Below are 15,715 nucleotides of genomic sequence, written 5' to 3' on the forward strand. Positions count from 1 at the left end.
CCACATTACACACACACACACAGCCAGGGCCCCCACATTACACACACACACACAGCCAGGGCCCCCACATTACACACACAGCCAGGGCCCCCACATTACACACACACACACACACATAGCCAGGGCCCCCACATTACACACACACACACACACATAGCCAGGGCCCCCACATTACACACACACACACACACACACACACACACACACACACACACAGCCAGGGCCCCCACATTACACACACACACACACACACACAGCCAGGGCCCCCACATTACACACACAGCCAGGGCCCCCACATTACACACACACACACTCAGCCAGGGCCCCCACATTACACACACACACACAGCCAAGGCCCCCACATTACACACACACACACTCAGCCAGGGCCCCCACATTACACACACACACACACAGCCAGGGCCCCCACATTACACACACACACACACAGCCAGGGCCCCCACATTACACACACAGCCAGGCCCCCCACATTACAAACACACACACACACACACACACACACAGCCAGGGCCCCCACATTACACACACAGCCAGGCCCCCCACATTACAAACACACACACACACACACACACAGGAGAGGCAGGGGGACAGGGGCTCTCAGCACGACACTGTGCTGTACTCTACACTCCACTAAGAGTGAGGGGAGAACTGTGGGGGTTTCATTTCAATGAGCTGGAGAGGGAGACAGAGGGAGAGGAGAAATCAGAGATAGAGGAAGAAGAAAGGGGGGGAGAGTGACAGATAGAGGGAGAGAAGAGAAAAGGGGGAAGAATGATAGAGCGAGAAGAGAGGAAAAGAGGGAAGACAGACTCGTAAGCTCTACAGCATCAGCAGTGAGGGGAAGGATGTAGAGGCAGGAGGAGGACACACTGAAGAGGTGGATAAAAGGACAAATGAAGAGATGACTTCATAGCAGCACAGGAGGGGAAACAAGAGGGTGGAAGGAGTCGCTATGGGAACAGGAAGCACCAATGACTGGCTCTCTCTGAATAACGCTCTCCAGCACCAGTATCAACGCTTTGCACATGGCCTAATCGCCACTGAACGACTACAACTAGCTACCAGCAACTGAACCAGAATGGACAAAATCAGTTAAGGCCGTGCTCTCCCCCCCTGTCCCACACTGGCCACGTTCTCTTAGAAACACCCGGAAGCTCCCGTGCCAACATGCAGAACCCGAGGCGTGAGGGTGAAGTGGCGATGTGGGGCGGAAGCGAGTGACGTGCGGTGGCCCAGGCAAACCCGACCCCCGTCGGCCGCATCGTGTGCGGGGCGCCGCGTGCGGAGCCTCACCAGTGGTGTACCCGTGGGAGCCGTAGCCGCTGGCCTGCTGGAAGGGCGCGGCCGACGCGTTCACGCCCACGCCGTGCTGCTTCGATGAGGTAGGAGCCACCTGGGGACACAGACACACAGGAGGTCACTGAAGCTGAGAATTGCTGCTGATCTATGGTAGGGGACCTTAGGCCTAAGGACTGAGTGCTGAAGCATGAATCTTACGCATATCCTCACTGACAAGAAGAAAAAACAGTGTCCCAATTAGTTTTCTTGTTGTTATTTTGGGTTTTTGGCATGTATTGAAAGTCCTTACCAAGCTTCTATGTACCATCAGAGTTGCCTAATTCAAAAACTGATACAACTGGTTCAAAGCCTCAGGTGACTAAACTGAACTATAATACTAAATGTCGAAATTAGGATGTTTTTGTTCTTCCAGAAAACTGAGATCGCGATACTGAGAAACCTTGGAGATACGAGGTTTTGCGCAACACTTGCCACATACAATATGCTAAGTGAACACTAGGGGCTGTGTATGCCTCCTCAATGAGCTCACTGCTGGGCTCTCGGGGAGTTGTGCTAGCTGTGGGTGCGGCGCTACTCAGAAACACAGTGGAGCTGTACTGGAAGGTGCTGGGGTCAGGGGGTCAGGGGTCAAGGGTCAGGGGTCAGCAGACGGGCGCGTGGCTCACCGGAAACACGGCGGGGCCGTACTGGAAGGTGCTGGGCAGGCCGGGCACGCCCGTGTAGTAGGGCAGGCTGGTGTAGCTGTAGCCGGGCGGGAGGGCGGGGTTGAGGAAGGGCTGCTGGGCCGTGTGGTGCGTCTGCGTCTGGCTCTGCTGCGGCTGCGCCAGCGTGGTGGCCGGAGCCGGGGAGGGGGCGTCGCCCCGCCCGAACTTCGACAGGTCGCCCGCTGCGGGAGAGGGGCGGAGACGTTAGAGGGGGGGCGGAAACAGAACGCCACACACACACACGCACGCAGGCGGAGATGTGAGAGCGATTCCGCTCGGGCTGACCGCAGCGCACGCAGGCCTGTCCGTACGAGGAAGCGGCTCCTGTGTCTGTAGCACACACTGTCCCCCTGCACCGCCACGGGCAGCCAGACAGGGTCAACTGGTGTGCAGGGCCTGGAGCCCCCAGAGTTACACTCAACTACTCTTATATTCAGCCGTCTACCCCAGGGGTGTCCACTCGTACCCGAAACAGGCCACAGTGGGTACAGGTATTTGTTTTAGCCCAGCACACCAAGACACACGATTCTACATACCAAGGTCTGGACTGAACATCTTGATTAGTAAAGTGGAATCGTGCGTTTTCGTGCTGGGCTAGAACAAAAAACCTGCACCCACACCAGCCCTTTTCAGACAGGACTGGACAATCCTGTTCTACACAAGCACTGATCTGAAATCACTTTCATGCCACAAAAACCAGCTGTAATTCTGCGAGATGGAGGACCCATCACAACGAGGTGACGGCACAGAATTTCCAACCAGGAAACTCCAGACAGAAGAGCAGAAATGACCTGAGAGGAGGGCAGCGTGCGCTGAGCGCTCACCGGAGTAAGGGTTGCTGGTCAGACTTCCCTCTCTGCCGGTCAGTGCTGTGGTGGGGGCGGCGAAGGGGATGCTGTAGTAGTCCTGATAAGAACACAGCACAGAGACAGCAGTTAGCACAGGGGCATTTAAAACAAGCCGCTACAAACTATGAACCAAATAGTGTGTCAAACCCTGGAGCTTCTACACCCGAGTAAACCCACCAGGGGGATGGATTTGGCTCTTCAGCCAAATACGAGCTGAGCTGAGCTGAAGCTGTCTGTAGCATGCTGAGATAGAAGGACCTCACACTGCAACTACAGACCCCACAAACTAAACATGAGCTCTGCACCCCAACACCGAAAGTTCCGTCCACTGAGCGCTGAAACTGAACATTACCCAGGACAAAACCATGGCACTGATACTCTACCACTGTACATCTACACACACATCTCTACGTACATCTCTCTACTCATAAACTCTAAAGCACCAGTAGCTCCTCCGACCAGCCAGCAGCGGCCTGCCGTCAGGATGTAGTAGTTCGTAGGTGACTTAGTTAATGCACTGGTGTCTTTAACTACTGCTTGTATTTTTGCATAGACTGCGTTGTTGCTGTTCTTGTTTGTGTTAATCAGTGTAACCTACAGGGTACAATTTAAACTATGCGGTTGTTCCCCGCACGTGGAACGGTACAACCCTCCAGGGTTTTCGACACACTTGTTCCTGGTTATGTTTATACACTTTGTTGTACGTCACTCTGGATAAGAGTGTCTGCCAAACGCATTCAACACCGGGCTGTGAAGGTCGCCGGTAGGTCAGAGGGGACGGGGTTAGGGACTCACCAGCGGTATCCTGGTCTGGAGCATCTGCAGGTCATCGTAGCCGTACATCTGGGGCTAAGAGACAGCGAGAGACCACTGAGCTTATTTACCAACCGACAGACACCAGCATGACTGACACGGAGCCTTTCCCAGCATGCTTTGCAGCACACAAGCGATACAGTTAGTGGCTAGGCCTAATTACGTTACTGCAGTAAAGGAGCAAACCGCCATGGACTGCTAGGCAGTCGATACATTTTTAGAGCAGCACATTTTTACCACAGAAATAGCAGAACTGACCTTTGTAAAGCAAGCTGCTAAATATTACACAGAATATTTTTTTATTTTTTAAAAATGTGGCTTCACTTTGAAATAGATTTTGCATTTATTTAGCTGCTGAAGGTGTAGACTTATTTAGACTAATGTTAGCACATGGGAGGAAAATGTTCATTTATTTGAAGGAACGCAGAGCAACAGACGTGCTAAAGGTCCCCCTCTCCATCAGTTACTCAAAGAAAACATAGTTCCATGTTTCAGAGGCTTATTATAATGAATGTCTGGGTATAAGCAAAGAGTCCAAAAAATACCCTGCGCATGTAACTGGGTACACCAGTACTCACTGGGTAGGCGTGTAGTAACCCAGGGGTCATGATGTAAGGGTTTGGCAAAAGGGGGGGCACTCCAGGGGGCAGGTTCGGAGGTGCTTTCCCTGCAGAGACACAAGAGAGGCCCAGAACATTTCAGAAACGTTCACGTTTCCATCTCTAACCCGAAGTCCAGCGACGCACAGAAGGACCCGTGGAGCTGACCTGACAGCGCCGCCGAGCCTCGCGACAAGGAGGACATGGCGGTGGCCCCCGAGGACGAGGAGGAGGAAGAGGCGGCGGGACCCGCCGAGCTGGAGCCGCCGAGGCCCATGGCCAGGCCGCTGACGGGGCCCAGGCTGGGCGGGGCCGAGGCCATGCTGGCGGAGGGGGGCGGGGCGCTGAGCGAGGAGGCGGGGCTGGAGGAGGCCACCGTGACGGAGGAGGGGAAGGAGGACGAGTGAAGGCTGGAGTCGCCGTCCACGCTCGGGTGCTGGAGAGGAGGCGGAGGAGTCGGGGGGGAAAAGGGCGGGAGGACAGGAGGAGACGCAAGTGTTGACAGAAAGAATAAGATTGAACACTGAACAGCGAATGAGTAGGGTACTGTTGACAATTCAGGGCTCCTGCAAATAGCAAAATGTGCCCCTGCTCTGAGCTACACTCACCAGTAGACTGGAGTTAGTGGTGCGGACTGTGGAGGAGGAGACCAGGCTGTTCTGTTGAGTGGAGAGGGAGCTGGAAGAAAAGAGGAAAAGCATGTCAGTCATCTCTTGTCGTCCAATCCTCCTCGTGGCCCAACCCCCTTTTAGCCATCAGCCAATCGCATCTTACTTGCTATGCTGGGGCTGGGTGACTGCGTTGGAGGCGAGATCGTCGCCGTGTCCCAGGGCGCTGAGGGCCGACTGGCTGGGCGTGGTCAACAAGGAGGCGGGGCCTGTGACGCTGTCCATGACTGGCATGGAGACGGCGCCGCCCGCGTCGGCGCCACCTGCAGCCGCGGAGGAGACCAGCAGGGTGAGTTTCACACAGACGCCACACAAACAAGCAGGGGCTCCCGTTTTAAATTTCACACTGACCCCAATCACTCACTCACTCACCTTCCAAAGACTGCGCGGCCTGCATTGAGCTGAAGCCATTCTGCAAAACAGCAACAGAAAAGGGCGTCACACTCGTGCACTGTCCCCATACCAGCTCAACACGGCTGCAGCCAAGTGCTATTTTACAGGGGGCGGGAAATGCAAAGTGAAACCCTAACGGCCATTAAAATGTATCCTCATCTTACTTTCTCAACCAGGCTAATCTTTACAACCTCGTTCAAATCGTAAATGAAATCGTAAATTGTTTAAGGTGTCTAAAACACTGGGTTAGGCTGCTGTGCCTGATAACCGAAGACAAGCGTTTAAACTGCATTAACGAGTGACTAGGGAGTTCATTTGATTGGCATTCATTTGAACTGTAGAGTTCTACAGATCTCAAGAGTTTCACGCCAAGGAATTAAACCAATGAACAGAAAAGACAATAAAACCTGCCATTATTTTAATTGGTTTCGCTACCCTTCGAGCAGCTTAGTTTGGACACCAGCGATCTGCAACAAAGCAAAGCGGTACACACCCGTCAGTGAGAACTACCCTCAGGTAAAAGCAGAGAAGGCGGCGGTGTTAAATGACTTCTCAAACATCAACAACAGGCAAAATGTTACACCCAGCAGCCCTGGATCTTAACATCTACCAAAACTCTGTCACAGCATTATTCATGCCTTTTCCACCTACAGCCAACTAAAAACTCAGTTGCACTCTGGGAAAATAAATTCACTCACAATAGACAAGAGAGCTTAATTTAAAAAGCGGGGAACAATTTAAACCAGCAAAGCAGATTTTCAGCTTAATGAAAGCAACTCAGTCAGGTATATGCCCAAATGGCCTACACAGCACAGTCACAGGAGGATTTCAACACACCCGTTGCTCTGCTAAATTTCCATTGGAACACCTTCAAATTGGGGGGGTTCAAATTGTGACCAATCACTGAGTTCCAGCTCATGTAGCCACACCCAGGAAAGCACGTGCTCTCATTTTACAGACGGTCTTATCCTGGACTGGTACTCTGTATGAGCCAGTGATGATGGGCAGCTGTACGGTTTTTCTCCAGGCCCAGGACGGGAGACCACAGAGAGACACCTCCTGCACGCACACAATGGATCCCCAAATCACCTCCACTCACACCACTGCTGCTCCACTGATTTTACATTAGAAGTGAGGGAGGGGAAACAAAAAAAAAAAAAAAACAAGTAGAACGTCTCAACACTCTTCAGTGGCCAGAATCCCAACCCTTTTCATCTGCACCCACTCCTGGAGCGCAGTGAAGACCACACTGATGGATCCATTTTAACTGTACTGAAGGCTGAAGAAGGAGGGTTGCTACGATACACATTCACAATCAACACAAAAACCGAAGGGGAGCCAGAAGCTGCGAGACTGTCAGGGAAACACTGCAGTTCAGAAAGCCACCGCACATGCAGGCCTGTCCGCGCGAAGCAGCAGCTCCCCGTAGCACACACTGTCCCCCTGCACCGCCACGGGCAGCCAGACAGGGTCAACTGGCGTGCAGGGCCCGGACGGGCGATCCTAAAAACAGTACGGCCAGACTGAGCTCATTTTCCACGTGACTAGCCATTAGCCAATCAGGGGAGCTCATTTAAAATGGGCGCAGGTTAAAGACGTTCAGACAAAGCGTTCCTTTGAAACGAGCCACACTGGGTGTCGGAGGTCATGCAAAGTCATCAGTGATGGGTAGCTGGGCGCTCAGCTCAGACTCACCTTGCTAGGCTGCATGTCCTTCTGTGGGGAGGAGGAGACAGAGGGGGGGTACCGGCGGGTCTGCGTGGCCCTCTGCTCGTACAGCGTGGGCTGCCCCACCCCGCCCGCCGGGCCCGTCTGAGGGGGGTACGAGGGCCCGCCCCCGGGGAGGGAGCTGCCCTGATACGCTTGGTCCTGGCTGGGGTTTGGAATGGTTGGCATGGACTCGCTGGAAAGAATGATTGACAGGTGGGAGGCTTAACACACACAGTATGCTACACAGTGCACACTACAAACAGATACGTTTCAGGCTTGGCCTAATGTAGTTCCACAGCCTGTAACATTACTGAAACCACATAGTAAGGCAGTGTATTTGATGGGTAAGCGGTGGTAGAGCAAAATACTTCACTAGCCAACAGTGCAGAGATCAGGGTACACCTAAGTAACTGTAATAGAGAAGAACAGCCCAGAGAGGAATTGCAGGGGCAAAATGACTTCTTTTTTGTAGGAAACAGACAGCCTACCTGCTCGTGCTGGTGAACAGGCTGTTCTGTGCCTGGCTGGCAGTGGCGCTGGTCACCGGGGCGGAGTCGTACTCTGGCAGCACTGGTTCTGACCCGAACTGCAGGGCCCCGAACTGCAGGTTCAGCCCAGACATGTCTGCAGAACCAGGCATCTCCACCGCAAGCGCTGGGATCTGAGCAAGCCAAAGTGTGTGTGTGAGGAAAAGGATTTTCACATCACTGACACAGGCACCCATCGGGCAGCTTTTTAAATAATGATCATTATGTTCTGTCACGCCTATTTTGATCCGGGCTGCAAAAATTATCCGGGTGACGCAATGACATTCTAAAACAGTTGTCACACCCATTGTGCTGTACTTAAAGTTTCATTGCAGCCATAGACGGTAGCGTTCGTTGCTATGCCGACGCTGCCAGCCTTGCAACATTCTTTGGCGATGAAGATTCTAAGACAACTCAGCAATTTCTCTGGTTAATGGGTTATTTTCCAGCCTGAAATGCGATTGTATTAGTAAATGGCTACACACGTCATCTAACTTGCAAGTAGTTAGCGATCTCTCTGGATATGAATTAAATGTTTTAACAGAAAATAATAATAAATGCGATTTTATCCAGGGAAATGGCTAAGCAAAAAGGCTAAATAAAAGTCGTGGTCGCGAGCGCCGTCATAGACGTCAGAAGAAAATGTCACTGACAAAAAATTTTAAATTCTTTTTGTAGTGGTTTGGGCTGGACACGAGCTGTAAGAGCGGAATAAGCCCCCGAAGTGAAGCACAACACTGCCTACTGATCGTAGATGAGATCGCTGTGAGGTTGATTTCCGGCGTAGAGGATTTCAGCTGCATGCTCCCATATTCCTGAAAATGCTGCAGCCTTGGCTAGCTGGCTATAAGTGCATACCGCCGTATGAGTGCTGTGTGCAACAGCGATCGCGACCACAACATTTATTTTGCCTTTTTGTATAGTCATTTCCGTGGATAAAATCGCTTTTATTATTTTCTGTTAAAAACATTTAATTCATATCCAGGGAGATAGCCAACTACTTGCAAGTTAGATGACACGTGTAGCCATTTACTAATACGATCGCATTTCAGGCTGGAAAATAACCCATTAAACCAGAGAAATTGCTGAGAGTTGTCTTACATTACATTACTTTGGCGATAATGATGTCTTAGAATCATTATAGCCAAAGAATGTAGCAAGGCTGGCAGCGTCGGCATAGCAACGGACGCTGCAAGGAAGCTTTAAGTACGGCACAATGGTTTTAGAATGTCATTACTTCACCCGGATCATTTTCGCAGCCGACAATTCCACTCGGGAGCGGCTGAGTCACCTAGTGGTAGAATTCGGTATTACCGGCCCGGTCCGGCATTTGGCTTAATATCAAACCGGTTTGAAAATGATTACATCAGCCCAACCCAAGCCCTCAGTGAATCATTCAAAGGAACCTGTCAGATATGGGTGGGGAAAACACAGTCTGCTTTGATGAGCTTAAGCCATTCTCGCGCCAACATGGATGAATACAGGAAAACTATTAAGAATGAGGTTGTGCTATTCCCTGCGTAAACTATAATAAATGAAGCGAACTGGGTAGGAATGAGATTATGCTATTCCCCGTGTGAACAGAAATAAACAGAGTGAACTGGGTGAGAGTGAGGTCAGGCTGTATTATGTTGGTTGTGTACCTTGGAGGCGATGGCGGTCCTCTTCCTCTGCTGCTTGAGCTTGTGCTGCTGCAGGGGCTGGGGGCTGGAGGACTGGTTGTCGGAGGAGGCGGGAGACATCTGCTGCCCGGAGACGGGGCCCGCGGGCTTGGGGAGGGGAGAGACGGGGAGCGCCGGCGTGTGCAGGGAGGAGGAGGCCGAGGACGAGGAGGGGGCCTTGTCCTGGAGGAAGGCCTCCATCATAGAGGAGGCGGAAGAGGAGGCGGGCTGGTAGGGCTGGCGCTTGGTGAAGGGGCTGTGAGCTGCAGCCTCAGGCTGGGGCTTCCGGTCTGGAGCCGGGGGAGGGAGGGAGGGAGAAAAAGGGGGAGAGAGAGACAGACAGAAAGAGAGACGAGGTAAGAATGTAATCTCCACAAAATTAAACAACCTCCCCAATGGTAGTACAGCATTAGCCATTCCCCTGCCATTAAACATCACAGCTCTAACTCAAACAGAGAAACATTATTTCCGAACACTGAAAACAACCTCTATTTGTAAGATTACGTTTCTTTAGACCCTTCAAAATGTGTCTTCCATTTAACCCCCATAATAGGTAAAATATAATTTGTCCAAAATGCATTTCAGATAAACATTTTTGGAACGCACAAGATTTCTAATAAAAGTATAAATGAACAATTTCCATGAAGTTGATCCCAGGGGTCTACTGACCGTACTGCCCCAGAGAGGCGGGGCTTGTGTCCCAGGAGGAAGAGGGGGGGTTTTGGGGTGCGGTCTGAGAGTGCTGAGCAGCCAGCTGGGCCAGCGCCTGGGCCGTCTTGAACTGCTCGAGGAACTGCGAGCCGCTGGTCGCCCCTCCGTTACCCCCCTTGGGGTCCACGACCTCGCCGAAGCTTTTGCTTAGCATACTGGCCTGTGCAGGCAGGGGGGCCGAGGGGGGATAAAGAGGGACAGACAATGGAAAGGGTGAATGAAAGAAATTAAGAAAAGGACAAGGAAAAATCTTTTGTTGAAAAACCTAAATAATCTAAACATGGACTGAAAGACACGCACAGATAGACAGACACACACGCACAGACACACACACACACACAGACACACACACACACGCACACAGACACGCGCGCGCACACACACACGCACGCACACGCACGCACACACGCGCACACACGCACACGCACACACGCGCACACGCGCACACACACACAGACACACGCGCACAGACACACACACATGCACACAGACAGACACACACGCACGCGCACACACGCACACACAGACACACAGATAGACACACACACAGACACACACACACACACACACACACAAACACGCACAGACAGACACACGCGCACAGACACTGACCATGCTGTGCTGGGGGTAGGCAGTGCTGGAGGGGGGCTGGGACAGGGAGCTGCCCTGCTGGGGGCTGCTGAAGACCAGTGACTGTGACAGGGCGGGGGGCTGCGAGCTCTCCAGACCGCCGGCCTCCGGCTCAGAGGACGAGGGGGCGGGCGTCTTGCCAAGAAGCACCGCCAGGTCGATCCTGCAGGGGGCAGTACTGAGCATCACCAACAGGGCCCGAGAGAGACAGACTGCGGAATCCAGCAGTCTGAGGCCTCTATTCACACTCCATTTAAAGATGGAGTTTTCAGAGACTCCTGAAGAATGAGGGGAGTGAGAGATGGGGGGGGGGGGGGCACACCTCTGTCCTGCAGTGATGGTGACACTCTCCTGGGCCAGGGGCACGGGCGCCACACTGGAGGCTGTGAAGATCTTCGTCTCTGTCAGCTGAGGATAAACAGGCAAGGGCAATGAGACTCCACCTCTAAAAGTTCCTCATTTCAAAGCCTTTAACAAAGCAGTTAACAGCATTTAAATAAAGGACCTGCAGCCTTGCTCCCATCATTACAGACTGCCCACACACTACTGCATGCAGCGTATTAATCACACATTTCCCACTGCTGTACTCACGTCTTCGTTCCAGTCCTCAGTGCCCCACTCCTCATTGGCTGTCCTCCAGGCACCTGTGGACGCAGGCGACACCGTCACACAACCTCACCAGCAGAGGTCACCGCTAACTACCGCCACAGGCACCCAAAGGGCCAGACAGAACTCTGCAGACTGAGCTGGTGCATTGGTTTAACTGGGAAAACCAAAAGTGCAAGCAGGTTTCACTAATTTCATAATGAGTTTGCATAGAGGAAACACCTGAGTTTGTGTGGGTCTCAACCTCCAAACCTCCCAGAAGCGCATCAGAAGGGAGAGCTTCTGCTTTCCTCCATTACAGCATGTAAAAGCTCTCATATCGGAGGGCTATATAAAAGCTACATAAATCATGATTCCTGGAGAACTGAAGTAAGGATGAGTCTGAGTGAAGATAAGAATGTGATGGGCCTGCAGCAGAGAACCTTGACTGGCTGTGCCGCTTCGCTAACCTGGATCAAACCCGCACACTCCAATTCCATGCATTACACAGAAAAAGGTATAAATGGAAAGGGGGTCCCTGGTGTTATCCCATAACAGTAGAAATGAGATGAATACTTCAACAGATATCCTCAGAATGTCAAAGGAAAGAACAGAGAATAACACAAAAAGTCTATCACGAATTAATTATGAATTAATAAATACTTGGGAGTATTTATTAATGAAACAACTGCTTCAGAATAAGAAAATAAAAAAAAATGAAATTAAACGAAATGAAATGAAATCATACCATGAGCAGAGTCAAATTTTCGGGGATAACTTGTTCCCTCAACCCCAGGGAACTCAAGCCCTGGAAGGAGAGAGAGACGAGAGGATCCAATGAGGCGCAAACAGAAGCCTCGCAATCGCAGAGAGAGAACTGAGCGTGCTCAGAGAGAGAACCGAGCGTGCTCACAGAGAGAACTGAGCGTGCTCAGTGAGAGAACCGAGCGTGCTCACAGAGAGAACCGAGCGTGCTCACAGAGAGAACTGAGCGTGCTCAGTGCGAGTCTCTCTCCCTCCCGCTGAGCAGCCATGGAACCCCGGCGCTAGAGACTCAATCCAGCAGGGCTCAGCCCCTCCGGCAGCTCCAGGGGAGCCCAGGTGGCCGAGGCAGGAGAACAGGGCAGGAGGGACATCACCACAGACACCACCACATCACCACAGACAGTCTAACACCTTTATTCTTAGACACAAGGACAGGTCTCAGCTTGCAGCTTTCCCGCTGCTTTAAAAACACAAGAAGGTTGCCCCTTCTCTGAACAGACTTTATAGGTTTGATCTTAACAGCTACAATGGAAACAATGGAAACAAACCATTCACTGTGTGTGGGAGGAAAGTGGTACGGCAGCCCCCCGAGTCTAAATGAATTCAGCAGGACAGGCACAGCACAGGGAAAGACACGGCAGAAAAGCCAGACTACAACATGCTGGATTGAGCTCTAGACTTTTGTTAGTACTCCTCCCTACACACACAGCACACCTGTGGATATACTGCAATTAGACAACCAAAAAAAACAGAATAAATGACTCAAACCCTAAAAAAGATGCTTGTGAAAGCTACGCATGTTAATGAGCAATGGGAAACTAATAGGGATGCAAGGAGGCTTTTAAAACTCGGCCATTATGCTGTGTGTTGCAGTTCTACGTAACAGGAACAGTTCTAAGCTCCAGCAACAGCCGTCTGACTGAAAGAGCAGGGAAACGGAACAGCCAGTAAACACCGAACAGTGCGTCAGAGAAAAACACTGACAGACAAGCACGAGACAAAAAGGAAGTAGGGAATACGGGAGATGAGGGACACGCAACGTCCACACAGAAGAATGTTGTGCAAGTTCCACAATTACATACATCTGCACAGAGACAGAACGAGAGAGAGAGAGACAGAACGAGACAGAACGAGAGAGAGAGAGAGAGACAGAACGAGAGAGAGAGAGAGAGAGAACGAGACAGAACGAGAGAGAGAGAGAGAGAGACAGAACGAGAGAGAGAGAACGAGACAGAACGAGAGAGAGAGAGAGAGACAGAACGAGAGAGAGAGAGAGAACGAGACAGAACGAGAGAGAGAGAGAGACAGAACGGGAGAGAGAGAGAGAGACAGAACGAGAGAGAGAGAGAGAACGAGACAGAACGAGAGAGAGAGAGAGACAGAACGGGAGAGAGAGAGAGAGAGAGAATGAGACAGAACGAGAGAGAGAGAGAGAGGGACGCACATTATAAGTCACAGGGCAGGAATGAATGGATGATGGACAGACGAGAGAGAACAGAGACGGATCAGAGGAGAAGGACGGGGGGGGGGGGGGGGAACAGTGAGCCAAGCGGGGGTGGCGGGAGCGATGAGAGACGCAGCAGGGCGGCGGAGAGGGACACTGACTGGTTCCGTCATCGGGCTCCAGGCCGGCCGTGCTGCTCCAGGCGCTGCCCCCCGCGTAGCCCTCCTCCGCCTGGGCCGGCTCGGCGTAGTCTGCCGGATTAAAGATCCTGGAGACGGGGGGGACGGGGGGGGGGGCAGAAGAGGGGGCGGGTCAGCCTGATGCGGGGCGGGGCGTCCCTGGATTAGATTGTGCTCTAATCTCAGCAGTGCCCAGCGTACGGGCAATGGGGTGGAAGGGGGCAGCAGTTTCCCGAAAGGTTCGGATTAGGACTCATTCAGAGCCGCTGCGGTGCTCCGAACAACTCTGCCGAGACAGAGCGGATTCACAACGCAAGGGCAACGAGCCGCTATATCAGCGTGAGACTGATGGGACACCGCGATTCAGAGTCACAGAGCAGAACTCACACACACTTGCTCTCACTCCTCTACGGCTGTCTCTCACACACACACACACACACACACACACACACACACACACACACACACACACACACACACACACACACACACACACACACACACACACACACACACACACACACACACACACACACACACACACACACACACACACACACACACACACACACACACACACACACACACACACACGCGGGTGCGCAATATGGTGATCTTAGATCGTGAAAGATCAAAACTTCTCCACGATCTTCCTTTACAGAGAGGTCGGAAGTATCCTGCTTCAGGGCTCCTGTACATTATATGTCAGAACACACATGGAAGGCGGTCACTTTAAAAATGCAATACTGGATTGGGTACCCGTTTACTTGATTGCCATTCTTTTCCAATTCCCCTCTAACTTACAAACATACCCGCGCCATGGCTGACACAGACGAAGACTTCAGTTTCCATAAAAAAGGTCCGGTTCAGTAGTGTGGAACTGGTTTGGATTCGCGAAGTCAAACAGTGTTCAAAGTTATTTGTACAGTCATCTGTAGAGTTTACAGAGATAAGGTTTGTACGTCGGAGGGCAAACCTTCTTAATCACCTGAAAAGAAAACACCCCCAAAGCGCATGCGGAAAGTTTAACATGCGCAGATCCCACGCTTGTCCATCTAGCTCAGCCACTTCTTTTTGTTTGTCTCTGGTTAGAAACCGGATGTTTTGAACAAAGCGGTTTCGTTTTGAGTGCACCGGCGCCCGCACAGTCAAAGGACTTCAGAGGACTTGCAAGTGTCCAGTGCTCGTTTGTCATGGCACTTTTGGGTGCTGCTTTTACGCACAACACAGCTGGGCTTTACTGAGCACAAAACGTACGAATCACATCGTAACAGTTCAGTAGCCTCACCAGTGTAGCTAGACGTGCGACACTTGTTTCCTTAAAAAAAAATAAAAACAAATCTCAACAGGTACCAGACAGAAAACTAATCATAAGACACAAAAATAGAGTCTGCACACTGCACATGTAGCGACACTGTCACCCTGGGAGCAGAATACAGTGGGCGGACTCCACTTTAACACTTGTTTCATAAAGCAGGTCAAAGAAGCTGGAGGCTACTTCCTTCTGCCTGACTTCAGCTACTGATTCAGCTGACAGTGTTCACCCCCACCACCCACACATACACTGCCCGACACACAAGTCACAGTCCACACAGTCCATTAATTTCTCTGCCTTTTACCAACCAGGCTTTAGAGGAAAAACAACTTAAACGATTACCGCAGCCAGAGGTATCAGTGGGACAGCAATACAAGCACAGAGGGGCAAGGAGATCTGCTGGGGCACATGAACCATGTCAAGCCAGTCACTGAAAGATCATGCGCAATGGAGATGATGCATATAATGCATACCGACTGGCATTCCTTTGAGTGGTTATTGTAAAATGTAGGCGCTTGTGCAAAGCACACAGGGCAATCAACAGTCGAGAAAAGCACTGTCTGGCAATGAGAGAGTCTGAGTATCACACGAAGGAAGGAAGAGCCGTTGGTTTAAAGGCATGAAAGGGAATGTACAGTGGTTCCACCTTTGTGCACAGAGAATTCATTCAAAGAGAAGTCATTCAAAAGCGGCTCAAAGCTAAAAAGTGTAGGGTATAATGTGGCCAAAGCCAAGGAGCACAATATATTAGACATCAAAATGCACTACAAAAATCCATTACTTCCACACGTAACAGTGAAGCATATACTTGCATTAAAATAATTTTACATTTCATATTTCATG

The 15,715-nt window shown here is 51.4% G+C and overlaps 1 protein-coding gene across 4 annotated transcripts in view; it reads right to left on the bottom strand.

The window, feature by feature from the left end:
* The window catches only part of LOC118220644 (ubiquitin-associated protein 2-like), a 31,135-nt gene that overhangs the window by 5,750 nt on the left and 9,670 nt on the right, over nucleotides 1-15,715 (bottom strand). For all 4 annotated transcript variants that reach the window (XR_004763990.1, XM_035404678.1, XM_035404688.1 and 1 more), the window contains exons 8-25: nucleotides 13,540-13,646; nucleotides 11,918-11,977; nucleotides 11,176-11,228; nucleotides 10,907-10,992; nucleotides 10,567-10,747; nucleotides 9,913-10,114; nucleotides 9,226-9,533; nucleotides 7,544-7,716; nucleotides 7,041-7,248; nucleotides 5,325-5,364; nucleotides 5,059-5,215; nucleotides 4,893-4,962; nucleotides 4,453-4,720; nucleotides 4,264-4,352; nucleotides 3,668-3,721; nucleotides 2,849-2,930; nucleotides 1,986-2,206; nucleotides 1,315-1,414 (exon numbers count right to left, since the gene is read on the bottom strand). Coding sequence is in view for 3 of the 4 variants with exons in the window: in XM_035404678.1 (XP_035260569.1) it covers nucleotides 1,315-1,414; nucleotides 1,986-2,206; nucleotides 2,849-2,930; nucleotides 3,668-3,721; nucleotides 4,264-4,352; nucleotides 4,453-4,720; nucleotides 4,893-4,962; nucleotides 5,059-5,215; nucleotides 5,325-5,364; nucleotides 7,041-7,248; nucleotides 7,544-7,716; nucleotides 9,226-9,533; nucleotides 9,913-10,114; nucleotides 10,567-10,747; nucleotides 10,907-10,992; nucleotides 11,176-11,228; nucleotides 11,918-11,977; nucleotides 13,540-13,646 (2,459 nt within the window). In the remaining variant the exon portion in view is untranslated. The remainder of the gene's footprint in view (nucleotides 1-1,314; nucleotides 1,415-1,985; nucleotides 2,207-2,848; nucleotides 2,931-3,667; nucleotides 3,722-4,263; nucleotides 4,353-4,452; nucleotides 4,721-4,892; nucleotides 4,963-5,058; nucleotides 5,216-5,324; nucleotides 5,365-7,040; nucleotides 7,249-7,543; nucleotides 7,717-9,225; nucleotides 9,534-9,912; nucleotides 10,115-10,566; nucleotides 10,748-10,906; nucleotides 10,993-11,175; nucleotides 11,229-11,917; nucleotides 11,978-13,539; nucleotides 13,647-15,715) is intronic.

Source organism: Anguilla anguilla, chromosome 1 (assembly GCF_013347855.1).
Source record: "Anguilla anguilla isolate fAngAng1 chromosome 1, fAngAng1.pri, whole genome shotgun sequence".
NCBI lineage: Eukaryota > Metazoa > Chordata > Actinopteri > Anguilliformes > Anguillidae > Anguilla > Anguilla anguilla.